Below are 27,989 nucleotides of genomic sequence, written 5' to 3' on the forward strand. Positions count from 1 at the left end.
AGAGCTTGTCGCCCGTCTCCTTGGCACTGTCATTAAGATAACGTGCACATACAGTATTTTATAGACCTTAGCACTGGGAGGTGCTGATAGCAATACTGGTGGACTTGCAGGCACATCTCAAGTTCCAGCCAAAGCAGTGCATCCTTCTTACGGCATGGAGACACGGCTGCTGGGATTTAGATATAAAAGCCTCGTTAGCCAGGCCATAAACCCGCTTGCTTTGCAGAATCAGGGATATCATTCAGGTGCTCAGAATGTAAGTATAAATGATGCTAGGAAAAGTGAGTATTTTAGCCCTACCAGGGATTTTAAGCTACCAGATAAGCAGCTAATTCTTGGCCTTGGTTTATGTAGTTAAAATCAGCAAGACCTTTTATTACTGAATTTAGTGTAAGAGCTGGTTTTTCTCAGTTTTCATCCCTGTGTCAATTGCCCCTTGGTAAGGATGCCTTAAATACAGTTGACTGACGCTTCAAAAGTAGGACTTTATAACAGAAATGCTAATGCAGCCTTAATTATAGCTCCCTGATTCTGCAAAGGGAGCTGGGAAGATGCATTTGTCTGGTTTGATTAGGTTCAGCTGTTACCCTGTGTTTGGAAGATGACAGCCCTCCAAACCGGAATGCCTGGGCAGCGTGCGGTGTGCTGCAGTGAGAGTGCAGTCTGGGCTTCAAAACGTAAAAGCGCTGTAAAAAGGCAAAGCCCCTCCACCCACAGCCTGACCCAGTAGCCCTAGAAATCAGCACGAAATCTGCCATCAGCATGGAAAACCACAGCAGTTTTAAAACGTAGATGTGGGCTGCCCAACTACTGCGGGGCCAGAGAAGTCTCGTTGAGTTCCGTTTGCTGTAGCATCATAGTCGGCGCTTGTGGCCACCCATTTGCTAAAAAGAAAAAAAAAGGAAAGCAAATCTGGCAATGCACTGCTACTTCTTCCTACTGTTGTACCAGGACCTATTTTTTTACCCGTCCCCAGCTTTATAATGTTTATGGTGTTGGTTCTTTTTCAGGCCTTTGGATAAACCCTTAAGCGTTGCCCTCTGCTGCTGCTCCCCAAGTGGGTTCAGCAACTCTGCTCCTGGTTTTGCATTCTGCAAGGCACAGGATCCCTAAATATTTAGTGCTGAGGTATCCGTGAGAGGAGAGGAAAACCAGCCGCAGGTAAATGAGGCGTTGTGCTATTTTAAAGACACCTTGTCTGAAGCTTTTTCAGGCCCTGATTTGGCAAGGCACCTGTGCACGTGCTCTGTTTCAGCAGCAGCAGCATTGATTTCGCTTGCATGCCTGAGGTTACCTGGTGGTCCGGTCTCTTCCTGAGCTAGTGGCGCTCTGGCCTCTCCTCTGCTAGGGATCCTCCTCAGAAGGCTGCAGTGCCGATGTGAGGGGCCGTTCTTCTGGCTGTGTGTGCACTGGCGTTTGGATCCATGTTTGCTTGCATCTTAATGGTGTAATAGGCTGTAGTGCAGTATGAAAATTGCGTTGCCAGCATCCATGAAGTTCTCAGGAATGAGGAGTCCCAAGACTACTGTGAGCATTAAAACAATAACATTGACAATTTTTTCTTGCAAGAATGTTCACAGAGGAAAAAAGATTGTGCTTTGTGGTGTTTAATTGATAGGGCTTTTTGGCAAGCTGGATGATAAATCACTTAAATTAGGAATCGTGAGAGCCAATTACTGCCAGATATTCTTCTGTTCTGTGCCTCCACAGCAGCACTGCAGTGATATTAGTACAGGCAGTGAGTTCTGCAGACCTTTACTAATAGAAGTAAATAACAGCGATAGACAATACAAATGAAAATAAGATGAAAGAACTGCCTTGAAGACTATTTCCATCTCCTCTAGATGTAAATATCAAGAACAGACTGGGTTATAGCCATAACTTGTTTGTGATTCACCACCCTGGGATGTTAAAGGCTATTTTTCTACTTATATAGTATTTTATATATATATATATATATATGTATTAAAAAATACATAACATATAGTTAAAGGCTATTTTTCTACTTATGTAGTATTTGCTGTAGATCTCAGTTAGCCAGGACTCCCATTGTCAAGGCCATTGTACTCATGGATTTCTATGGGCATCTTCGTTTTCCTGTGGAGCATGTTTCTATGAATAATTATAGGATTTTTCATGTTTATCCAGGATTTCCAAATATCTAGCAATCCTGGACATGCTTGGTTCTGTGCAGACTTGTGAGCATGGGTGGTGAGTGTATCTTGTCCCAGAAGCATCACGCATTCTGCATGGTGGTCTGCTCCAGTGCACAGTAGCTACAGCACAATGACAACAAGTTTGGCGTGCTATGTATGCACCAAAAAACCATCTAGTACCTGAACATCTTGAGGAGCCATGATACTTTCTGCACATTTGGTCAACATATTCAGCAAGTCAATGGGATGCTTGCCTGTATAGATTTTTTACAGCACGTGCATGCATTGTAGGGAGGCATAGGCTTCCTGCATGTCTACCGCATTATGTATATGGACGTATTTTAGCTCTCAATGGCAGCCCTGCCATGGTGCAAAATTTTATACTATCCCACAGTGAGTGCTAAATGATTGCAGTTTGCAAGGGAGGGTCTAAAAGGCGGGTGAAACAGGAAAGGGGAAGAAGCATAATGTTATAATGGTCAACGGCTGAATTACTGTTTTAAAATTGTTCTTCTTTGTTGTGCCTTCCAGAATTATAAGGCCACAGTGAGGATCTTCTGATAGATTTGATGGAAGTTACTTTGCGTTATCCCATAATCTTTAATCATGTCCATAACTCTCTTGTTCTATAGTTTGCTCCATTATCATCGACAGAAAAAGAAATGAGTGCATGGGGATCACTCATAGGAGGAAAAAAAGTGAAGGGCTGAGTCTTTGAAATAGGTCTAAAACTGCAAAGTTAGAGTTTCGAGATGAACTTTCTAAAAATGAGGTGGGAGCTGGGCTGCTCTGGAAACAAGTAACCTCCGAAAGGTATAAAAATAAATCGGATTCCCTAGTCAGTTGTGTATTTCTGCGGACACAGAATATAGAGAAAAGAGGTCAGAAGGCCACTGCTTGTGCACTGTGTAATGTCCATGAAGTGGCTCGTTTGCAAAAAGGGGTTGCTTTTTGAAGTTGCTAGGCTTTTGTGTCCTGCCCTCCCCCTTTTCATCCAGTGGGTAGCCCAAAGGCAAGCGCTGGCTTGACCTGACACCCAGCTGGGTGACTGGCGTGGGTAGAGCTGTGGAGTAAGGCAGAACTTCATCATATGGTAGAATTTACTTCATTGCGCAGTTAGTGGGGCTGTTGCTATATGGGCTTCTGAATTAAATTTAAAACACCGGCAAGGAAATGGTGAAGCCATGTGTTTTCCTGCACTTACTATCTTTTTTTTCTTCAGGAGCTGCATTTGTACTTCAGGTAATACCATCTTCCAAAGTAATGTTAGCAATGTTGTCGAAGTATTAAATCTCAGTGTTAGGTGTAACTGATTCAGGCACGCAAACTGGAACAGGTATTTTCATTGTGAATAACAACTGTTGCTGAATAACTATCTAACAAGGAAAACGTAATTATAAAAGATCTTTGCCAACTCCCGCACTAATTGAATGAACAGAATTCTTCTGTACTACTTTGCAGACATAAGCTGTTATTGGATTACTGCATTAGCACAGGGTTGCTGTTTTACCTTTGCCCCACTCAGCAGAAGAGCTTTCAGGCTTTTGAACTAGAAAGTCTTGATTATGTATCAAATGCCTTGATAGGACAAGGGCTGATATTTTTAAACTAAAAGTGGGTAGATTTAGACTAGATATAAGGAATATATTTTTTACAACAAGGGTGGTGGAACAGGTTTGCCCAAAGAGGTGGTAGATGCCCCATCCCTGAAAACGTTCAAGGTCAGGTTGGACTCGGGGGGGCTCAGAGCAACCTGATCTAGTTGAAAATGTCCCTGCTTGCTGCCGGGGGGGTAGACTAGATGACCTTTAAAGGTCCCTTCTGACCCAAACTATTCTATGGTTATCTTTGTCTTTCTAACTAGAGCCATGTTTATACAGGACCTTGAAATTGATGATATTTTAACCACATTCATTTTCTCTTGGCTTGTTGATGAAGTATCTGCCAACCAAAAAGTGGATAGGACTGGGAAGAAGCCTTCTTTTCAACAGGTATTCATTAATTCTTGCTTTGAAAAGGTTCTTAAATTCTATTTACATGGTAGGGTCATCAACAGATTCTTCCACGCACTTCTAAGAGCTCAGGTCTGGGTTGAAAGGGTCAAGAAAACAGCTACTTAAGCAGGTAAACTGTGCAGATTATTTTTTTTTCCATTATGTTTTGGTTGGTTTTTGACATTTTTAATTGCTATGGCATCTACTCAAAATAGGGTGGGTTTTTTTAACTGCAGTTGAGTCCCTATGATAAACTATGGGGTTCTTTATCTTTGAACACTAAACAGCAGATGACATTTGATGTTCTGGGGTTCTCACTGTGGAACAATTTTTCCACAAAAGAAAACTTGACAAAAGTCAAGTCCTCAAAACCCCTTGTTCTCACTTAGGCCATTGAGGTACTTTATAAGATTCAGAAACTGCAGCGTGAAAAATTTGCTGTGTTTCTTTCTTAAGCTAATGTCACCTCAAATAGAAATACTGCTGAAGCCATTGTATTTCTATTTGATGAACACTACTCCTGGTATCAGAATAGCAAATTTAGGTGAGACAAGAGTAAGAGTTATGCAGCATATATTACTTCAGTTCCTAGCAACTGCATCATTTCATGTAAGAATTTTAAGATTTTTTTTAAAACTTATTCTCCCCCAAGTTTAAAAAATTTCATTTCCAAATATTTATGGGATCTTCTCCAGTGGTTGCACCATGAATTCATAGTAATGTGAGTTTTCACTACGCCAGTAGCAGCAGCTGCAGTGAATACAGAAGAAAGAAGAAAAATCTTCGTTATTGATTGCTGTTTGGATGATAGAGACAAGGATTTATCTCTGATCTCAGAGCATGGGCCTTAGCTATGTGGCGCAGAGCTCTGAAGGGAGCAGCTTTCCATCGGCTTCATGGGCCCGAGGGAATAGCTGGAGGAATGCGCTGCGGACTGAGCAGCTTCACAGATGGTAGGTGGCTCGGGGGCTTGAAGAGCACATGTCTGTCAAGTTTCTTGCACCGTGTAAGACTCACTCTGCTACGTGACACTTCCCCTCCTCAGGATTGTCTCTATCACCTGCAACAAAGCCACGGAGGTCAGAAACAAGCTGTGTAACCAGGTGTACGTCCTTGTCATCTAGCGCGGACCCCCGATTAGCATGGATTGTATCTTGTGCAGTCAGTTAAGTTGAAAGCAGAAAGCTCACAGCTATTGTCCGTTTTGTTTCCGATGGACTTCGTTCCTCTCCTGCTGAAACCACTAGCAACCTTGCCATCAGTTTCAGCTGGTAAGGCTGATCAGTATCTTAAAATTAGAGGAAACAAAACCCAGTGCCTGCACCTTGCCGTGGCCTGGCTTGCTGCCTTGTAATGAACTGTCCTTTGCGTTGACCTCATGGTGGTCCCACTGAAAACTAACAAGTTGATGAACTGCTCTACATCATGATGAAGAGGTCTTTTCAAATATAAGTCCAAACAACTCCTTTCAAGTGTCTTGTGGAAGATGATGTGTTTCACAGCAGAGTGTTTGCCTACAGAGCTTTCTTGCCTTGGCCAAGAGCCATTTCAAGTCAAACAGGCTCAGACTTCAGAGTGATGGAGATGCTATGTCAAAAGAAAGGAACATGTTGAGAAAACATCAATTTTTCAGTCAGGGTTCTCCACTGAAAAAAGTGGATAAAAGATCTCTACCTAAGAATTGACTGCAAAGCTAACTATATGTAGGTTTTTTAACTCTTTAAGCAGCCCTGGCTTTCTGTAACACTTCTGGCTACCTCCAATATAGCACTCACTCTTGCAAGGAAAAGGCATATTCCTTGTTCCTGTCTTCTTTAGAGCAGATCAGAGTTTTGATTTATGATAGAATTCCTTGCAATATTCCTCAAGCAAGAGGTTGTTGCATTTTTACCCAGACATGAGTTTCTGTTCTAAGCCAAAGAAACAAGAACTAAAATTGATCAGGGGGTGATGGAGGAGGGGTAAGATACAGATCTTACTGCAGAGTTCTTTGCAGTATTATTGGATTCATTAATTTCCTTATCAAATAGAACATATTTTGTATTACAAATTTCTACCAAATTTTCTATTGCTAAAAGACTGCAGACAGACTTCAGGAGGATTTGAAATTACTTAATTGTTGCATTGACTAACGATTGAGTTGGTTGAACGTTTTCAGAGGTGAATCCTTTGATAAAACCTTGACATTTTAACTTCTGAGCAATTTTTCCCAGCATCCACGCAGGCTTCTAGCATGGGGATTGCCCACTGCTTACCTTTATAATTGGGCAGCTGGACATTCATCTCAGGCTTAGGGCTTGTGATGAAGAACTTCACAGGAGCTGTGACTTTCCCTCTGAGATGCAGCATGCCGAGAGAACTAATGGCACTTAATCCAGGGTTATCTTGGTCAAAGAGGAAAGAGGCCAAACTCCTATCTTCACTAAGAATAGCCAAATACTAAAGAGTAACAGACAGTGGAATAAAGTAGATTAAGTTAAAAAATAAATTCAGTTATCCAAAGTGTTGCAGTACTGGGAAGAGATTTTAGAAAGCATTATGGTTATACTAAGTATGTCCTTTAAGGATAGAAATATATAAGGCAGATGTGATTGTTCCTATCAAACCATTACATTTAGAAAGATTTTGTTAATATGTTTGCAATGTCTTGAAAGTAACAGCCAAGACTGTTTAACTGTAATTGTGGAAATATATCACTTTGCCCTTCAGTGGTATACTCAGTGGGAGATAACACCCAGGGGGACATGTCATCATCTCTGTCAATGAATGCTTTTCTCAAATGAAAAAAAATAAATCGATTCTGTAATTAATCCAAAAGATTTCCATGTTTGCCTTGGGAGGAACAATAAACATTGGGCAAAGAAACCATCTCTGTCTGGAAGAGAGGGGGTAACGATGGTTTCACAGTGAAGGAGTACCTTTGCTTTTCATGGAAACGGCTGTCGGATTCCAAGCAGAAAGGAGGACAGAAATTTATTTGCAAAGTGCTGTGAGTTGCAAGAAGGCACAAAAGCACCAAGCTTTTGCACAGGTAACCAAGGCACACGCTGGCTTTTCAATTGGAGGTTTGTTTTCTTCCCACAGGGCTGTGTAGCATGTTGACAGCCACCACCCCCGGACCCGATAGCGTTTCACTCACCCCATCACAGCACACATATTGTTTCTGCCACCTGTTGTACCCTGTCCTTCCAACCTGTTGTTGCGGTCCTACGACGTCTGGCATTATCAGTGATACTGTCATTTTCACTTAAATACTAAATAATAACCTGTTCGGTGGTTTGTGAAGCCTTTGTGGCACCCTTCAGCCTGAGCTGCACTCAGTAAATGAATGCAACACTTGGAACTACCAGCGATAAGCAGATGTTGGGTTCGTCTTTCTCATTAAGGCAATTAGTGACCTGTGGGAGATGATCAATCAGGGGTTTTATCCATCTCGACATCGGTGTCTGGTTGCCTGCACAGAGGGATACTGTTTATAGCCCAGTTCATAATTTCTCCCTTTCCTGCTCGTCGTTATTATTAAGCAAAGAGCCTTTTTCCTTCTGTTAGCAAAACCAGGATCCCTCATGCCCCAGTTTTAGCAGCTAATGTCCACAATAGGGGCAACTGTAGGAGTTAAATATAACTGTCTAGTGTAAGGAGAAGATTTAATGGGAAATGGTTGGCATTCTTTCTTCCTAAAGGCAGGGGGGGTGGGGGGGGGGTGGGGGATGACGGGGCGGGGGGATGACAGCGGGGGAACGTACACACACAGACACACGCATCCCACAGCCAGGGAAGAGGCAGGGAGCAGGCAAGGCAGAGAGGGAGTGAGAGTAGAGAGCGAGCGATCCCCAAAGCAGCCCTGCACCTCTGAGCTGGAATCTGCCAGGGCACAGCCAGCATGTTGGTCCTCAGCCTGCTTGTCTGGGGATCTTACCTGCAGCTCTTCTGCTTTGCTTTACCTCAGACTGCGTACGTTGACAATGTCTTCTCAGTTTCAGCAGGTAAATTGCTTTAAGTCTTGTTACTTTTCCTTGCTTGGAGCTCTCTGCACTCTGATTCTTGCACTTTCCGGTGACTGGAAACACAGAGGTAAAAAATACATACTTCAAATTGCAGATCTCGGTGGAGGGATTTTGCATTGCAGACCTGCTCTGCCACATGTCAGGACATTTTGTTGCTTGGTTGGTTTTGCTTTTTGCTTTATAATTCCTGGTTTTAAACCCCTCCCTTCCCTTCCCCCAGAGAAATAATAGACAAGATCCTCAGCTGCTCTAAAATGCTTTTTTTCCATTGGCTTCTATGGTGCTGTGCTAATTCATGGCCCAATTAGTATATTACTTGCATGTCTGCATGTTTCTTTCTATTTTGGATGAGTTTAGGCAGATTACAGCAAGGGAAAGAAAATTAATCTCAATGTATATCTGCTTCTATAAATAAAGCCCTGACCTCAATGAGCGCTGCCGGGGTCCGACTGGATGTTAGCAGAATAAACATCATCTGGCTCTGGCTATGACACTAACGAATACTCGGATGACTTACATAGCAAACAAGAGTCCGCTGCATGGAAAATCCCTGCTAGGCAAAGGCAAAACAAATTAGTTGTCAGCTGAGCCGGGGCACTGGAAATCCCACTTAATAGATTTTCATTTCATCAGCAAGACTTTCCTTCAGCCACGTTCTGTGCGAGGGAAGGGGAAGGCTGGCGAGAGCTCTGACTCCGTCTCTCCTTTGAGGAACTTTCACCAACTTGTAGCAAATTGCTGTCTCCCACCTTCTGCCCGTTATTCTGTATCTGTCAATAGAGATGCTTCTATACTAACGTCCTGGATTCCTTCTGTGTCAGATCTGAGCTAGTTCAACTGAGATTTGTAGGTCGGTGGCAGCTGTGCCTACAGGTCCTCCCCTTGCCTTGCACATGAAGACAGGGACCAAAGGGGTGCACATGTCATGACCGTACATAAAATCAATCTTAGATATGGATCTAAAGACACACGGCCTTTCTCTCTTTCTCTCTCTCTGATGTCTCCAGTATGACCAGAGCCAGGTGGTTTACATCCAAGGCATTTATGAGACAAGGGTGGTCAGCAGGCTAGCTTGTATGAGTAATAGATTTCTGCACTAAGGAACAGTGGTATGTTTCTGCTAACAGTTTTTTTCAAAATCTTTTAAAATGTGCAGAGCTACTACACTGTAGTTCACTCCCAATGGTTTGAACAGTCCATTCATTTAAAGATACTCAAATAATAAGATTCTGAGGACCACAGGGGTAATGCTGATATCCTTTGGAGAAAAGCCCTATAGCATTTAATAATGCAGCCATTACAATTCTGTAGTCATTTCAGATAGCTTTTAAGATAACATCTAGAGAAGCCTAATGTCTGAAGAAGTACATCCTTTGAAAAACAATTTAGTCCATTCTTTAGGAACTAATATTTTTTTCTGTTAAGCTCTGTAGGATGCTAAAAAGCATTTACATTTGTTATCATTGGTGTTCAATTGGGTATGCTTTTTCCATTATGTTGAGATTAGTTAATGCTGAAGTACAAGGAATCATCAAGATTTATTTTCTCTGATATATTCAAAATTGCATTGCAATCACACGTAAGTCATTAGACTTCAAAAATTGTTTTGAAGAAGCTTACATTTATTTGATACTTGTAGATGCTACCCAGACAAACAAGAATTTCATGTTTCCATCACCTGTATGGCCTGGTCTTTCTCCTGTGGCACGCACTTGTGTGTCTAGAGAAGCTGTTTAAACTGTCCTCTTTGAAAAATAACGCTTCAACAAATAACTTTCCCCTTAGAAGAGGAAAGACTTACCGTCTCTGCAGAAACTGTAGTAGAAGAGGCAAATATGAAGAAAAATGCCAGACTCTGCTCTACACGGAATTATTTTCCATAGCCTGCAAGAGACCCCAGGGCTTCCCAGGCAGAGCCTGCAGCCAGCTGCGGGCCCCTTCCTCCTCCAACCCCATAGACCAGCAGTTTCTGGCTTCAGGCTTGGAGAAGGTGTGAACCCGATGGGGAAATCTGGTTCCCAGTGTGGCAGTTTGGGCAAATTGCTGCCATGCACCGCTCGGCAGTAAAGCCCCACGCTGTGCTCTTCTGGCCCAGGCACGGACAATTGCCTTCATACCCAGCAAGCTCTTAGCAAGGCTTCTGTCACAAATGTAAACGTTTACTTGATAATCTGTGGAAAAAATAATAACTGGCAGATGATTCAGTCATAATCCCACAACCGCAGGGCTGGATTGACCGTACTTTGATGAGCTGTTACACACCTGTGTGCCATTATTACTTGCTAATCAGGGCTATTTTGTATGAAAAATGACATCAATTTCTTTAGTACTTGGATTGCATCTGCATTTTAAGAAACATGTCCTAAGAAAACAAGCAAAAAGTTCTCTCTTTTTCTGGTAGAAATCTCGCAGTGGGTACAGAAGGTGAATTAATTCCATTTAAATTCTCAGTTATTTTAGTGGTTTCTCAAATGTTCTGTGTCTGTCAGCTGAGTCAATTATTTGTATCTGGCACCAGGATGCAATTTCACATTTGAAGTATGGATTTCAGCATGGTACTTGCAAATTCTAAAACTAATCACATTTAACAGTGAGGATGTTTTTGAGAAATGACTTGACTTTCCTATGGTTGGGAAAATGCACTTGGGTGTTTTCCAGGTGTCTGAAAACTTCTCGGCTAAAAGTACTTTTATTTCTGTCCTCCCATGTCTTTGCATAGCCAACAGGTCACAAATGAAAAGGTTTACAGGTCAGAGCAGTAACCTGAAAGCAGAGATAAACAACTGGTAGGGGGGGGAAAGTGTAGAATGATTGGGGAAAGAATAATCTGAATATTTGTTTTGCTGCCAACTCCACCGTATAGTCCCATCAGCCTCAAGCAACAGTACATCCTTGTTTCTGGAAGTATTTTGAATGTCACGTCAGCTCCAAAAAGTTGACATTTCTGGAGGAAATGCTTCAGGGAATAACATTACAACATGCTCAAGCATGCGGCTGTGGTTCCACGTGGCAGTGAAGACCCCAGGGGTGGGTACTCAACTCTCCTGGAGACAGCAGGTCTCTTTTCAGGGTAATCTGCCGTATCCCACCCTTACACCGCTGTGTTTATGGTGTCACTTATTACCGGTTTTCAGAGCTCTGCTCTGCTGAGGTTCCTGCACTGTGCACTTGAGGAGGTTGCATTCACGTGGTGAAAACCAGGCATGAATTTTATATTCATTTTCAGTTGGGTCAGATGAACCAGCCTGCACCTTGTAAGAACCAGCCTGAAGGAAGCCACCTTCTAAATTCAGGCAGTAGTAGGACTTTCTTCCACCCACCCCCATTCCTTCTCCCCTATTCTACTCATCCAGGCCAAAGGTTTCTGAGGTTTTTCAGAGAGATGGGAAAGTATTTAAATTACCAGCAACAGCTGGAGAAGAACAGTATCTCGATGCTTCTTCTGACCCAAACTGCCTTTTACACATGCCACAAATGTATTCCTTGGTTGAGTTTTCCCCTACTGTCAATATTGATGCACAACCCTATGAAAAGAATAGGGTTGATTAATTTAAGAACATCTTAAGGGCATTAATTTAAGAGATTAATCTGAGCATCACTGGCAGTATTCTTCACGCTTTCTTTGCCTTTTTCCCATTATTTTCCTGAAGAAAAAGAACACCACATCCCACTGGGTGGGTGGCCTCTTTTGAGTTGAGAAGGTGTGATATTAAGCTGCAACCAGACCTCGTGTGGGATAGCTGCAGAAAAGGGTTCAGCTTTCTTGTGGACCGACGCTGTTGGAGCAGTAAGAGCCGTGGTGGTAGGAAGGCGGGTTGAGAGCAGGAGCTGTGCAGGGTGCCGCAGGGAGGGGAACGAAGTACCCCCTGCCCTGGGGGGAGGGAGCGTTGTGCATCTGTGAGAGAAACAGTGGGAGAGAGAAAAACACAAAACCAAGCTGTGATTCTTGACATTGAGGGAGTTGGGATCCTGGCTACCTTCCTGTGAAAGCAATATCTGACTCCATCATCTGGACGGGCTGGGGGGGTCCTCTAATGAACCAACCTGCAGGCACCCTCGGTATTGTCAAAACAGCAGAGGTGTCAGGTGGACGGTTTTTGTTTCTAAATAGAGTAATTGCAAATATTTATTTAGGTAAAATCACAACGGAAATAACGATCAGAGTGCATGCAGGAGTAAGAAAGACACAGAAGGAATTTAAAATAAGACCAACAGTAAAAGCTGGAAGATCCTCAAGGCAGCAGCCAGAGCCTACAGGGAGAACAGCCCAAAGGGTAGCTAGCAAGCAGAGGTGAATCTCTGAGGGGCAAAAATATCAGTCCAGGGAGGGAAGCCTGACTCTGCTCTGGAAAGTCAGAATGGGTCCAGGAGGTGCCCAGCATCCTGACGCTGTTGGTTGTTTCCCATGGAACACACACGAGCAGGAAAGCTTTGGTTAGATTAAAATTCCTGATGGCAATGAGCCACTGGCAAAGGCTTCATTAGGAGAAGGAAAGCAAATTGTCATTGGCCATAAAAGAAGGCAGTCACCTGGCTGTGGATCTGGCTAGGCAGAGGTCTTGCGGCTGGATTTAGCCGGGCATTTAAAAGCTTTCTATCTTGTTTGTGACTCACAGAAGCCTGAAAGGGAGGCAACAGATTCCTTCAATAGAGTATCTCTTCAGTTTGAGAGAAAAAAATAACCTTGGGATTGGCCATTTGCATTTGAGCGCAGCTGCAGGCCAAAGGAGCGGCTAGAAAGATAAGCCAAAATTGCTGCGTGGTGGTTACCCTCCTAAGCTGATAAAGCAGCAGTTCCTCAGCAGTGACTGGGGAAAGGCTTGGACTGATAGCAAACTAAGTCTAGTATGGTGTGGTTACTGGTACTTTAAGTAAATGGGTCTTTAAAATAAACACAGTTAAAGAAGCACCTGATTTGCCTTTATCTGCAGTTTCTCCCTGGTAGATACAACCTGTAAGAATCCCAGTTTCCTGCTCAGGTCAATGTGGATAATGCTCAGGGATGAAATCACCTCAGGATTCACAGACCTTCCTGTGGTGGTGCATGGTGCAATGCCTGCGCCGAGTCTGGTGGGCGCGGAGCAGCCACGCTGGTGCACAGCCTGTCCACCACTTGGTTCCTGCCGCCAGCCTCATGTGGGGAAGGGCAAGGGGAACACTGATGCAAGCCCCAACAGCAAAGGACCCCCACGAGGTCCTGTTGGATTAGCAGTCGGCCAATAAGTAGAAGCCCACTTGATCCTGTGGGTGAGAGACAAGGAAAGGACATCAGAGTCGGTTCAGGAGGTTGTGGAATTTGCCTTGCAGCAGTAAATAAAAATCAGAAGAGGACACAGCCACTAGCGAGGAAGCTAGGCTCGACAAGGCACCCTCTGTACGGCTCTGGGTCTTGCATGCAGGAGGGGAAGGGGGCTTCTGGCCTGCCTGTGGCGTTACTGGATGACAAAGCGCTCAGGTTGTCAAAAGGGTTCAGTGACTGTAATGCAAATGAAGGGAGAGGGTTCAGTGAAATGCTATTTATCACCGACATTCGCTCACTCCAGAAAATGCATATCCAAGGACCATGTGGTCCCCCCTGAGTTCCCCAGTTGCTCCTGGTTTAGTAAAAAGGTTGACTCGCTTGGCTTCATGTGGTGAGCTGCTGGGGGCAGAGGCTTCCTGATTACAGAAGCCAGGACTGATACCTGGGCTCCTGAAGTGCAGGAAGCTGGGACTGCAGCGGTGGCCAGTTCAGAATTCTTTTCTGGGGCAACATTTGTATTACAAGTGAGGCAGATGTCCAGCTTGAGACTGTGGAAGCTCCTCTGGAGACACAACCCAAGCAAAGCCGATATTTTTCAGATAGCTGTTCTGTGGTGAAGTTCTCCAGCTGCCTGGGACAGAGGTCAGTGCAGGAGCTGAGGCAGGGCTTGCTCGCCTTTCCAGCGAAGGATGCACCAACCCATCCGAAGGTTTTTCTGTAACCTGTGAATGTTTCTGACAGGCAGCAACTGGTCTAAAAGGGAACCTCAGCTGAAAGCGATGCTGCAGCTGCCACAGAGATCCCAAGTGGTTCAAGTAGGCTTGTCCATGCTGTATCACTATATTGGATGTGCTGGTGAATACTAGATTTTTGTTGTAACCAGACTGGAACGTGGAGGCTTCCATTCCAGCACAGCAAAGCAAGCTGTTTCAAAATAAGATGTTTGCCGTGAAAGGATAGGAGCTCCACCAACAAGCTATCCAAAGTGCTGCAAGATCAGCTCACTCCCTAGGTACTTGTTGACAGACAGTGCTTGCAGGCGCCTAGTACAGACAGTTCAGTTGTGGGTTCGCCAATATAACCAAACCCCTGCACAGCAAGGGAACAGTCTGTGACTTCACATTTTAGCCTCCTTGGGTCTTACAGTCCATTTCATATCGGACACAGAGGCTTCCTGTGGGTGGGCTGTATTGGCACAGGAGCACCAGCAGCATAATTGCAAGAGAAACTGTTAATCTTAGTTACAACTATGGAAAAATAGAATTTGTGTTTATACGTGGGGAAGTTTGTTGTCAGGATAGGCCATGTATCCCTGCAGGTTTTAACTCCTGGTGCTAGGATAGTGTGTGATTGCAAAATCAGGGGGCACATTCAGCGGTAATGCAACATAGGACTCACCCGGGGCACGTCAAGGAGACCTATTCCACGCTATAGCTTAGGAGGAGGAGGAGAACTAGGGAAGCCCTTCAGTTCTAGGGGGAATTGATTGAGGAAGATCAGAAATAGGTGAGAGAGAAAAACCCCACAGGAATTAACAGACCCCAGCCTAGATGTTCTGCTTCTCCCCTTCTCCTCTCCAAGGAATCATCGCTTTAATGAAAAGGAAACTGGGGGAATGCTTTTCTGTAGTCACACGGCTGTAATGGTGAAAGGGTATTTGGGGTGAGAAGATGGATATAGGAAGAATGCAGAAGACCAAGACAGTGGGGGAAAACCAAAAGGAGCTGTTAACCATTTTTCTCAGGAACTAGCAAGTGTGTATGCATAAATGCATATGCCTGGGGAATGCACACGAGTGAAGGGAGATGCTTTGGTTAAAGAAGGCAGTGCTACAGTTTCAGTTTTCTTCTACTCAGGGGAAAGTTCCAGTGGATTTTTTTGTTAGCTACTTGAAACTACGAAGTTAACAACTTTTTACAATACCAAGTCAATACAGAGTCAATTTTTTGAAAGGCAGACGTCAGCTGGGCTGTGAATCTGTGGCAGTAAGGGAGTCGTGAGGAATTAATACAGCCTATTGTAGCAAAGTTTCAAAGAGGGATTTGAAAGCATTTCTCTGAAGTCTTTCTGAGCACGCAGCAACATCCACAGTCACATAGGGGTTGTCTGGGACTGTCTGAGCATACGGTGGAGCAACATCAAAGTAGAGTGCACATTTGATCTATGCCAGCACTAAGAGATTATAATCTTGCAGCTGCAGAAGGGTGGCACCGGGGTGTCTCAGCTTTTTTGCTACTGATGGCACAGATGAAGGCGGAGAGGGCTGCGTGGCAGTGAATGGCACATAGAAGTCTTTCGGGGCTGATGCAGCAGCCATCCTGCATTAGTCTTTAGTGTTTCAGGTTCTTCTACAGATTGTAGTAGGGTTTTAGGCTTTAATACTCAGAGTATTTATAATATTGTTCTGGTGTGACAAGCAGTTGAGTTTTATAATCCAGTTCATAAAGTGCCTGAGATGAGATACTGTGATTTACCAGACTGGAACTCTGTTTCTGGTGTTGTAATAGAGTCATCCGTGGCTTTGGGGTGTTGCTTAAATCTCTGTGCCTCAGTTTTTCATGCACTGAAGGGGAGCACATAGAGTTGGCAGCATTGTTTAGCAGTGTCTAGAGCTCTGGACCTCTGCAAATGGAAAGCAATAGACAGAAAATTGCACAAAATAGCCCTGATGTGGTTATTGGGATTTATAAGCCATGGCTTTATTTTATAAACCCACATTATAACCCACTGGTCTTCCACCTATCAGATTTCATTGGAATTTTCATGCTCTTGGGAAGCTGTAGTGCAGAGCCAACCCAAGCAAACACTCCTCTTTCTGTACTGATCTCAGAATTTTCTTTCTGCGATCAACCTGAGAGAACAGTATATAATCTTTCGGCATATGGGTTGCCCGCATAAATGCACATACAGATTAAATGTCTGAAATATTTGCATATAGGGAGTAAAAGGACTTACCCTGCTTAGAAAACTCACAAGCCCCTTTGCTTTCCTGCATCTTGCCATTTCTGCGGTGGTTTCCAAGGCTGGCTTGCCAGGATGCAGCTGCTTGCCACTGGTCGGCCGGGCTGCGCGGGGCTGACTGGGACTTCGCTGCCCCTGCGTGTGCAGGAGGCACCGGGGGGACACGGGGGGACCTGGGCTGAATGTTAGGTGAGGAAAGGAGACAGAACGTCCTTGCCCCCCCCCGCCAGCCGGGTGAACACCAGGATCCAGGCAGCGTGCCAGGGTTTGTGGTGGTGTCAAGCTTTTTGAATGTCGACTGATTTTAAATACTTTCATTTATTTATTTATTTAGACAGCTTCTGAGTGTGCACCAGCCGCTGAAGTACACATTACAGCTGCCACAGCCCATAGCCATTTTGGGGATTAAAAACGGAGTATTTTCAAAATTTTGTGAGTTTTTCTTGGCTGAAAAGAAATTTGCAAGGTTTTGGCTGAATTTTTAAATTTTCTGTCAGAAGGATGAGGAATTGGTTTCTAATCAGCTTTTCTCTGCTCCTTAAAGACTCTGAAGCCCTATTTCAAGCAAGAGGGAACCGGAAGCAGAGGAGAAGAGAGCTGCAGCTCCATGACTCATCCTGTAACTCCCGTGGGAACTTCATGGGTCACTCCTCCATGCAGACACCATTACCTAAGCTGCAGAGCCTGATACCTTTCTTTGACATATTTATATTAGTTGGTTTATATGAAAAGATATATTTACGCCATCAACTATAAGGTCTAAGTTCAAAAGGGTGCTGAGAGGTGCAGACCATTTGCCAGCCTGACTGTCCAACTCATCTCCAGACATGAGCTGCATTCCTGTCTCTGCTTATGTGTCCTTAAGGCATGTTTTGGGCCACAAAGCTTCATAAAACACATTTTCAAGAAATAGGTATTGTTAATGCTGATGCACGTCTTTGGGGTTTTAAAGGAGAGCTCAAGGTGCATCTGCTCTGTAAGTAAAAGATTTTGACCCATGGCTCTCAAAAGGCACTTTTGACAAGCTCTTAAACTTTTCTAACTTAAAAGGGAAAAGTGCCTTAGTCACCTTGCAACAGATGTGCAGAACGGTGCAGGGCGCTGGGGCCCGTGGCGTGCTGCTCTCCTTGCAAGGAGGGCAAGAGGAGCCCGAGTGAACAACAACAAAGCAGATAAAGTCTCGGTTTCAGCTGGACAAGCCCACGTTCATTAACTGACGAGTCTGCCCAGCTCGTTTATTATTAATTCTGAGTGGCATCCAAGTGGGAGAAGCACCTGTGAAGGGGTGTCAGCCATCAGAGGTCTCTGTCCAGCAGAGTCCTGCCTGTCACAAGCTGGGCAGGCCACCAGCGCTGGTGTCAGGGTGACAAGCCTTTGGATAGCAGTGTGGCTTCCCGTCAGGGCTTGCTGGATGAATGCGGTCACAAATAGGAAGGGAGACACATGTTAAGTATCTTTTTCCTTTCTCGTCCTTTCCTCCTGGCAGCTGGCCTACAGCTTTGTGATTTTAGGATAGAAGTCACTTCCGTAGTTTACTTACGATTTTTTTTGGATGGAATCCTGTAAATCTAACTTGAACCCAGGACACCACTTCTCTGGTAGCTCCGTTGCAGCTGGGGGGTCCGTAGGGTTGAAGGTCAGCTGTAGGAACAGCTCTAGGAGGGCTCAGAGACCTCGTATGAGCCCCACTCCAGGGGACTCGGCGTGGGCGAAGGCTCCTCTCTGGCTCTGTGTTGGACCACCTCGGGTAAGAGTTCCCAAATTCCAGCTATGGTCAGAAGCAAGCAGTCAGCAGGAACAAAATGAAACATTGCAATAGCTTACCTGAAATATGTTATTTTGTGAAGCAACCATTGCCAGTACACCCATAGACGTATATAGTCACTGTCTTGGACTAGATTAACATACAGTCTGGACCATAAAAATAATTTGAGTTTGAGCTTGGTAAAGACTTTCTATTCTAAAGCTGACTGTAAAAATGATTATGTTCTCTGAAAACAACTGCCACTTAGACAAGTCCTAGAAGGAGTTTTTAATTTTATCTTCTTTCTCTTATTGAATAACTTCTTTGATATTGAAGTTGTTGAAAGAGCCGTTTCCATATGAGATATGTAAATGCATGCTCTGGGGAGGCAGGGTCTTCATGTTTCACCGAAAACTATGACAGTCCTATTCTTGGGCTGAGATTTTTTCCACTGATGGGGACTGGAGTATTCTGAAGCTGTGTTTAGCAAACAAAGCTAACCTGGAACCTAAAAATATACACTGCATTTACGGAGAGCCTGTAAGCCTGTCATGGTAACTTTTTTGTGATATAAAACAAGCCAATACTGTGATGGTTGTACGTCTTGGAGTTATCACAGTTACAAAATCCATACCAATGAAATGCGGTGCTTATTGGAAGATCAAGTTCTAGCAGTCGTACCTGTCATCACTCTGTGACTCACTTTTTTGCTCCTTCTGCTGTCGTTATCACCTGTCATTCCAGTGCCAGCCTTTTCTTAAATAGTGGCTTTACAAATACATCTTCCAGAACATAGCCATGGTTAATGATGGAGCCCCTGAAAGATGAACTACCCACATCATTATAGAATTTATATCTATCCTACATAATAGAAACAGGATAATTTTTTTCTTGTTTCTTCATAGAGATGAGTACATGCTACCACCATTCATACCAGCAAACCTGAACTGGGTTTCAACCTAACTTGTGGTACAATAGTATTAGAATAAGACTATAAAGACTGAAAACAGTAGCTATTTTGCTTTTTGCTACCAACTTGGTTAGCTATAGTGTTTTTCACAATAAAACCTCTTCCACAGAATTTCAGACTTTGCTGCTAAAAAGAAAAACCCAAATATTTTATAATCCAGCACTTGACTTTACTCATGAGGACATGATAAGTATCCTATTAAAGCTATAGATGTACATTTGTATTTAATCTTATTTTTGGAAAATATTTAAAGAACGACACTTTAATCTTCGCGCTCTCTCTCTCTTTTTTTTTTTTTTTTTTTTTTTTTTTTACACAGCAGTACAACTGCAGTAATACAAACTTTTTCTACAGTACGTGATAGTGATCTTAGAAGGAAGCCACATCAGACCAGCTTTGATATTTGTATTCTTGTTGAATGATAATAATCCTGTTGAAATTTAGCTAGATCACGTAATAAGGTAGTACTAAGAGTGATGATATCGGAATGTAGCCTAAAATAAAATAATAATCACACATTTTAGACCGTGTTAAATTACAAGCTGTCTGTTGCTTTAGTAAGATGCAATTTAGTCCCAATGCAATATATTCAAATACAATCCTGAAATTAAGAAAACTCCAGAAGTATGTGTGGTAAAATTTGAGACCTTAATTACAGCTGCATGAGAGTGACTGAATTCAGGATAAGCCAATACAGAATTTAACTCTACATACCTTCGTATTTTATTGCTTGTGAGAACTGGACGCAGACAAACTCAAACCTTTGCTACTTTTTAAAGGACATTTTCAGTACGTATTTAAAGCTATAAATGAAACAATAGATCTCTATTTTTTATTCTAAAACTTCTGCCTTTCTCTTAAATTGAAAGTTTTGGCTGAGTTTCAAACTTGTGAGGAAAAGCCGAGAAGGAGTCTTCATTATGGACCCTTTCAGACTTCAATTGACACATCTTTCAAAGGTATCAATGCAAATAACGTATTGCTAGACAAAAAAAATCTGGATAACATAAACTACCCTTGAATGCTGCTGATTCACACTCCTCTGAGTGGCTCTTTTCTGTGCATCAGGACTGGGAACATGCTGTCCCCATTAATGTGGGATGACGGGACTGATATAATACATTTTCTGAGACGTTTGAAAATGTAGAAATATCTCTGTCCCTTAGAAAGTTTGCCTTACCTTGAGATGTGGCTAATATCCAGCCTGTGCTTGATTTGCACACAAATCTAGCAATTTTGTCAGGTTTGTCTTCCTAGAAACTTAATTTAGAGGTTTTCTATTAATACCAGATACTTCACCATAGGCTTTTCTTCCTACTGTGTTTGGCTCCCTGCCACCCTTCAGTACACAGACACCCATTCCAGCTGCCACAAGCCAGAGGAAAAAACCAACAGGCATAAATAAATGTTTGCTGTCCTTGGCAAAACCTTTGCAGAAAGCCCCATCGTGATTAGAAATATATTTCCCAAGGAGCAAACAGGTTCAGAAAAAAACTCTCACAGTATAAACGCATCACCTTCCCATTCTTTCTCTGTGAACCCTTGGTCAGAGCTTCCTATATTGTTGATGGGAGTTTACTTCTTAGAAGAGGTTACATATCTTGCTGAACGCAGCTGAGGTCCTGCCGTACTAGGCAGATGGTGACAAAGCTATCAGCTAAGTCGGAGTTGCAGAAAATTTATTCTTAGGGATGATGCAGGAATCAGAAATAAGGCAACCTGATTTCAGTCCCAGGGGAAATATAAGCAGCTGGGCTGTGGAGCAGCTTCCCACTCGGTTATCACAGACGGCCCTGAAGCAATTTGGTCCATGGGGAAGGTTGGTGGGCAACAGCACGGGGCGCTTCCTGGTGGCACACGGGCTGTAACGGGAACTGGAAGATGCTGTTTATAACACACTTTTGGGAGAGAGGGGAGAGAAAGCGAGAAATATTTCAATCTGTTTTCTAATGTTGCTTATCTAAAATTTTCCAAAATCAGCCTGTGTCATAGCCACATTAAGAGTTTAAGACTCTGCCTAGCCTTCAGCATGAGGAGGAACTCATAAGGGACCACCCAGGTTCTTAAATCCCTGCTTGGATTACAGTGTTACAATCAATGCACACAGGATCTAGGAAAATCCTGTGGAATGGAAACTCCTCTTACTCTGGAAGAAATGTTTGTGGTGTTCAAGGCAACAGACGGATGTTTGTATTGAACAGATCTCCCATGTCTGGAACAGAAGAAGGAGCTCACCCGCAGAGCGTGCTGCCTCCTCGGCCCTCCTCCACCACCCCTGTTTCCACCACCATACTTCAGGCACAGCTGGAGCACTGTAAGTGTGGCCCGGGCGCCTTTCCCCCCTCTTTACGTGACTTCTTAGGTGTGACAGAGACTGAAGTATCCTCTCAAGCACCTCTTCATGGCACCCCCTCAGCCCACCCGTCTGGCTGTGTTAATACGGCTCTGTTAGGACAATCATTCAACATCCCAGACTGGGCCTTGAAGTGAATCTCAAATAGAGCAAGGGATGAAACAAAGCTGGGTTTGTTCGGGCAGTTAATTAACTTTAAAAAAAAATTAACTTAAAAACTTAAACATATTCTCTTTACTCTGTTTTGGGAACTTAAGAGTCAGGCAATCCTGAACTAAAGGAAATGGCAATGCAATAAACCAAGTAAGGACGGAAAGGTGATTTTCTGTCCTGCACAATGGATTTCAGGGTGTACATTATGTATATGTCCTGTTTTGCATCGCATTTGCCTTACCCAGTAGGTGGAACGAAGGTCTTGGAATCCTCCTATGGAATCTATTCCCGCCATTTCATTTTGCAGAAAGACAGACATGTCTTAGTTACTGGTATGCAGTTTTCACTCACCCACCTATGCATATACCTACCTGCTCTACGTGATATGTATCCATACACATGTTAACATATGCAGCATAGAGGATACAATGGGTATATGATACAGCAGCTTGCCCAATTATTCTTATTGCCAGGATCTGTTAACTTCACATATTTTCCACCCCAACATTAAAAATGTTTCTAACTGCTCAGTAATTCCTATTTCTTAACTCTACTATTCATCTACCATATATAAATACTGCAATTGTTGCTGGTGTTACGTAAATGATGATCAGTAAGATGTCTAACAAGAGCTAACCCAAGAAAAAATATAGTGTGAAATCCTCCATTATCTTCAGAGGGATCAGGATTGAGCTCAGGGTGCTGTTCCCCGCCCCCCCCCCCCCCCCCCCCGCCCCCCCCCCCAACCAAAATCTACTTGCCTCACCTTTCCTCATCCTCTCCCCTCTCTGTGCTTTGATTTCCACGGAAAGGAGACCCAGAGTCAAGATCCTGGGAATGTGCTATACTTCTTCAGTGAGGATGAGGTTGGGACCAGGATGCCTGAGATTCCCCCAAACAGCCCAGAGAGTAATCATAAAATCATCCTTACACCATCGTTTCCCCCATAAAACCATGAAATAAAACGAAGCAGTTCTGAGGAGGGGGGGAGCCACGTGAGTTAGCTGTGAGCGGTTTGTGATTTGGAGTCCCCAGCGGGAGCTTTTCAAGAGAACGGCTTTTCACTTGGAAGCTGAGGATCACTTGCGTTAACCCGGTGTTTCTGGGTCAGCGTTCGTCTGTGTTTCCAGGGGAGATCACTTTTGTTACAGGACACAAATAAGGCAGTTTACTCATGCAAGGCTAATTTTGAAGTCAAAAGATGAGACGCTCATGGTCATTAAAGGCATCGGCCCTGGTCTGCAGGGCCTGCAGCGAGTGAATGCCGATGGGTTAGTGTCTTCTGGAGCCAAGTTCACGCCGCCTACACCCTCGCTGAGCGTACTCTATTCTTAGAGCAAAGACGCTATTTTTGGAGAGGAGCTGCTACTTCTAAAGTGCGACGGAGAGAGCAGGGTCAGGTCTAAGAATAGGCCAAGGTCCCACAGTGGCTCCGAGGGGCGTGCGGCAGCGCGGCTGCCTTGTGCCTCCGGGGGAGGAGGAGGAGGAGGAGGAGGAGGAAGTATGGGGCAGGTCACTCTGCTCAAGTGCTAATGTTCAAGCATCCATGGAGATAACCTTGTGTCTAACCCATGGCTTTCCCCTGAGCGAGCGAATAAACCCTCTTGAGGCTGTAGCATTTGGTGGCTGGGGTTTTTACGTTTCTCCAACAGGCTGTGTATGGCTGCACGTTCACTCATATGTTTTATGTCACACAGAAGCTGCTTGCCCTGGATGTGAAAGAGCTGTGTCAGGAGCTCCAGACAATACAGGCTTCCTCTCTGCCCAAATCGCACTGCCCTGCAGGGCCTCCTGGCCCCCAGGTGAGTGATGCATTTGTAATTAAACCACATGTTCTCTCACTTGCTCCAAGGCCCTTACAAGTCTTTAAAACATCTGCAAATGTTTGTTACCGCTTAGCGAGCATACCGAGCTCTGGCTTAATTTCATTGCAATATGACCATGCATAAATCATGTAGGCTTTTTACCCTGTTCTCATCCCTGCCTTGCATACTGCAGTCGGTTTCAAGTTCACCCTTCATTTTTGTGAATTTTTACAGTGGGTAGCACCCATCAAAAATGCCGGAGGTGCCATCACCTCCTTCAGAGGCTCTTGGTTAGTTTTTTGCTTGCTTTAGACTCTGTTGTCCTTTATGTGAGGGAAAGAGCCCATGGAGTGGATGCACAAGAAGTGCAATGCACTTGAATGTTAGTGGAGTACATCCTCGAGAAGGCAGATGCCTACAGTGAGCATCAGAGGCAAGGAGTGGCTCCTGGAGGGAAGTGGGATGGGATTCAGGAGATGTGGGATCTCCTAGCTTGACCTGCAGCGTCTCTGCCTCTGACTTGCTGGGTAACCTTGGGCCAGTCTTTTTGACCTCCTGTTTAATTTTATACAATTGGTACATTCAGAAATCTTCTGAGGAAATGCTCCACCTCTAGGGGAAGGTTTTTGGGAACATCTCTTTAGTGGGGAGAAGATCACGCATCTGCCTTTCCATTCCAGTTCATTCCCTCCAAAGAAAAATTAAGCTTTTCATGGAGAGGTACTTCCAGTTCCTCCTGGGGCACGGGCAGTCCTGATCTATGTGCTGTGCTGGGTGCTTTGGGATGTTGATGTTCCTTGAGGCTCCTGGGTGCCGGTTTTATTACAATACAGCCAACAGCAGGCATGGCACAAGACATTTGCTGCAGCCAAGCTGTGACTGAGGCTTTGGCAGCCTGAGAAGTTAACAAGCACCCAAACACTATTTAAGAAGTATGGACAGTACATCACAGTAAAGGCTGTTATGTGGCAAAAAGCTTAGCTTTCATTATTTAGAAGTCAGTACTTCAGAAGGTCTTTGTAAATAGTCTAGAAGTTGCAATGTGAAAGCCAGAAAGTCTTCTTTTATGAACCTGTCTTTATCGTTCTGCCCTTTTGTCTTTGCTGGGATGCCGGATGTGGCAAACTCGTTTGGCATGTGAATGGTGGGGTGTGGAGAGAAGTGATGGGAAGCATTTGTGCTGTTCTGTATTGAGAAAAGTCTTCTCTGCATTATGAAACAGCCCTGCACTGTGATTGGCCATGGTCCAGAGTTGCAGTAGATGTGCAAGAAGCAGATTACAGAAGCAGTCTTTGCTAGACTGTCTTTGTATAAAAAAATCGTCTTAATATCCTCTTTGGCTTAAACTGGAAGAACAGGAATATTGATTCTATTGTTCTACAAGGTCCATTGCTATAAATAATGTTATTCTTGCAGCCAAATGACCCACAGTCCCTCCGAGAACATTTTTAAATAGAGTAGGCTGGCAGATTTTATCACAAAGGCAGACAGTAGGGTGGGTATGACATGGCTTTGGAATTTTTAATTATAAATTATGGGACTGTATCTTGTACCGGGTCAATGTTAGAGCCAGCAGTCCTCTGGGCAATACTTCTATGACCATGGTCACCTGAAAAGAAATGCTACCATTAAAAAAAATAATCTTAAGAAGTACATCTGAATTCTTTTCTGCTGTAGCTTGCATGACTTTCAAAGGAGTTGTAAAAGGCCATACTGTTGACTCAGGGCTGAATTTTAAATTAGATTTGCAATGATGTAACTCAGAGTGTAGTTCCTCCCATGTGTAACCTAAGGTAAAATGAAAGAAATAAGATAAAATTTGACTCTGACTCTAATAGGGTGCATCCTGATTTACACTACTGAAAACCTGAAACAACCCTACTGATGAAAATAGTCAGAGTAATTTGCATTTGAGGGTACGCTTTGCTCCTATTCCGATACAATCTGCATCATGTTACGGTCAGCATAAGATAGCCAGGATTCAAACCTGGAGTGAGTGATTTGTATGGTGAATCCAAAGCTCCTCTGATGCAGGCTCTTGGGATTTTTCTCCTTAGTCATTCAAAAATAAAAGGTGGTCTGTGAATGGAGGCATTCCAGAAACAAGACTGATTTTCTGATATTTTTTTTTCTGAGATGGGTTTCAAGGCCTCCCTGGATTGAGAAGTCTCCTGAAAGGAGAATCAACCTCATTTGAGAGGGAGAGAAGTATCTTCAGGATTCAGAAGTGGTGGCAATCCTCCATGTCCATCCCACATTGCAGAGCCCATCCCACATGTTTTATGCCGCTTCCCTTACCGCTCCTTTGGCTGACCTCCTTTGCCAGCTGACACGGTGTCTCCGTGTCCTTGTTGTTGCTAATTCTTCAGGACTCCAGGAACTTCTCATCTTTCCTTTGCCCCAGGCCTTTTTTCTTGCCGATTTTCTTCATCTGGAAGATGCCCCCGCACTTCCCCTGCCAGCCTGCCGTCCAGCGGTGGCCCAGACCTGGCATTTAGAGGCCACGTTCAAATACCACATCTGACACCCCAACCTTGTGGGTTCACACTGTTCCTGGGAAACACCTACAGGGTCAAGGGTTGAGGGAAGACAACCACCAGCGCCTCCTCACTAGTGCAGCTTAATAATAGCATTCACTTCTCTCCCTAGGGTCCACAAGGAATTCCTGGTATAACAGGACCAAAAGGGGAGAAAGTAAGTGTCTGTTATGAGAGAGTTTGGCATGTTTTTGAGGGGCAAAGATGTGGGGGGAGGGTGGTGTGTGTGTGTCACCTTTTTCCTTGTCTGTTTAGTGAATGAATCATGGACCTTCTGGATGTGGGAATTTGCTATAATGTGAATGTAAAGCTGTGAATTGGTTTGAAGCTAGAATTTAAAGCTTCATCTTTCAGTGTTAATTTTCTGTTTTGAAATATTTTTTATGGCTTCCCATGGTAGCTAACTCTGTCTAGTGTATTTAAGCAAGCAGCTCAGGTGCACAAGTCAGCAATCTTACCGATCCAAGCACCTTTGAGGAGGACATGAGAAGCAGAGCTCTCCCACGCATTGTTAATTGCATGAGTCAGCTCAGATATTAAAACTGGGCTATACGTTAAGTTATGGCTTCAGATCTGTAAAGCATTTGCTCCATGATGATGTTCTTTAGAGCCTTATACCTGAAGCTGTGCACATAATTGCGTGCTTTGCTGTGCAAGGGGATGCCTATAGATTTAGGGCTGAAAACACAGGAAAGACCAAGGAGCTCGGTTGAAGTAATTCTTATTTTACCTCTGGAAGCAAAGTGTTAAACATAAAAATATTCCAATTTTTTTTTATTTTTTTAATGCAAATGCATTGACTAATGAACCACTGTGCTTCATGTGGTGCCTGTGATACTAACATGTTCCTTTTTCTGGCAGGGGGAGATTGGCAGGCCAGGAAGAAAGGTATGAGCAAAGATGCTGTCTCAGAAACCCATCTAATACTTGGCACATAGCAGCTGTCAGAGAGGGCTGCAGGCAACAGTTAAACACAACTTGCTTAATGTCAAAATTTAACCTGTTTGTGCTGCTTCCCCTGGTACCCAGGGTGGGTGGTAGGGAGCTCTGGGTGCACAGCTGGAGAGCTGGACCCTCTGGCTTGGAGACCTGTCCCAGCTGGCTTGAATGCAAGAGATTCCTTCCGTAAGAGCGTGCAGATCTGGCCAGACACTGCAAGTGTTACAGAGTAGGAAGTTACCTGGACTATGTCTCTGTGGATAGAGGAAGCAGAGTATGGGAGCTGTCATAAAAGGTGTATTAAAAAAAGTCCAAAGCAAAATCAAACTTTTTACTCCCCTGAAGTCTAAATAAGGCTTGGCCAAATACCCCCAAAGGAGGAATAACCATTAATGATTACACCAAACAGAGTTTTGGCATCGATGCAATATGCTGACTACAATACTATACTTGGTGATATATGAGCCATGATATATTGTCAAAAATATGTACCCCTACATGTGATGAAACATAATACGTTATCTTGGTCACTAAATACCTTCATTTAATGTAATTAACTTTAAAAGAAGGCAGAAATGCAGGATGAAATCAGAGATATGCAGGGGGTAGTCACTAACCAGGAAAAGAAGTACCCTTCTAATAATACACCAAGGATTTTAACACCCTTCTAATAATATACAAAGGATTCTAACACCAGCTACCAATCAGTAATCCAAATAAATACGAAACACATAAACAAGAGGCCTTTTTCTTTAATCTAAATTGCAAATGCCCTACAGTGAACAAAAATATTATATAAATTCAAGTGTTCAAAACAGTAATGTCTCAGAGAGACTCACTCCAACCTACAAGAGAGTGCAAACCTTAATCACAGTGCGTCGGTACCTACTCTTCTGACAAAAAAACAGTAGAATTTCAGTTATTGATACTGGGATTTTAGGATGATTATTTTGACTGCATGTAGATTTACTCTGTAACTGATCTACTTATTTGAATCAGTATAACCTGGTATTTCTGTGAGCCCACACTTCCTCCAGTAGCATAATGAATATATTCATTATGAATACAATACAGTAATTTTTTGTGTTAAAAACAAGGTAAAGAATCATTTGCAGGTCTTTTCCTGAA

The 27,989-nt window shown here is 43.6% G+C and overlaps 1 protein-coding gene and 1 long non-coding RNA gene across 8 annotated transcripts in view; one reads left to right on the forward strand and one right to left on the reverse strand.

The window, feature by feature from the left end:
* Positions 1-965: 965 nt before the first annotated feature.
* Positions 966-9,181, reverse strand: LOC121086388. Of its 2 annotated transcripts, XR_005827343.1 has the most exons (3): positions 8,582-9,181; positions 8,070-8,210; positions 966-6,589 (listed from the first exon to the last, which is right to left on the reverse strand). It is a non-coding gene; the product is annotated as an uncharacterized LOC121086388 (long non-coding RNA). The 2 variants fall into 2 exon arrangements; XR_005827342.1 differs by lacking the exon at positions 8,582-9,181 and having other exon boundaries at positions 8,070-8,575.
* The window catches only part of COLQ (collagen like tail subunit of asymmetric acetylcholinesterase), a 43,182-nt gene continuing 23,071 nt past the window's right edge, over positions 7,879-27,989 (forward strand). For all 6 annotated transcript variants that reach the window (XM_040590079.1, XM_040590081.1, XM_040590082.1 and 3 more), the window contains exons 1-5: positions 7,879-8,136; positions 21,276-21,388; positions 23,278-23,382; positions 26,035-26,079; positions 26,784-26,810. In XM_040590079.1, the coding sequence (XP_040446013.1) occupies positions 8,034-8,136; positions 21,276-21,388; positions 23,278-23,382; positions 26,035-26,079; positions 26,784-26,810 (393 nt within the window). In that variant the 5' untranslated portion in view covers positions 7,879-8,033. The remainder of the gene's footprint in view (positions 8,137-21,275; positions 21,389-23,277; positions 23,383-26,034; positions 26,080-26,783; positions 26,811-27,989) is intronic.

Source organism: Falco naumanni, chromosome 4 (assembly GCF_017639655.2).
Source record: "Falco naumanni isolate bFalNau1 chromosome 4, bFalNau1.pat, whole genome shotgun sequence".
Classification (NCBI taxonomy): Eukaryota; Metazoa; Chordata; class Aves; order Falconiformes; family Falconidae; genus Falco; species Falco naumanni.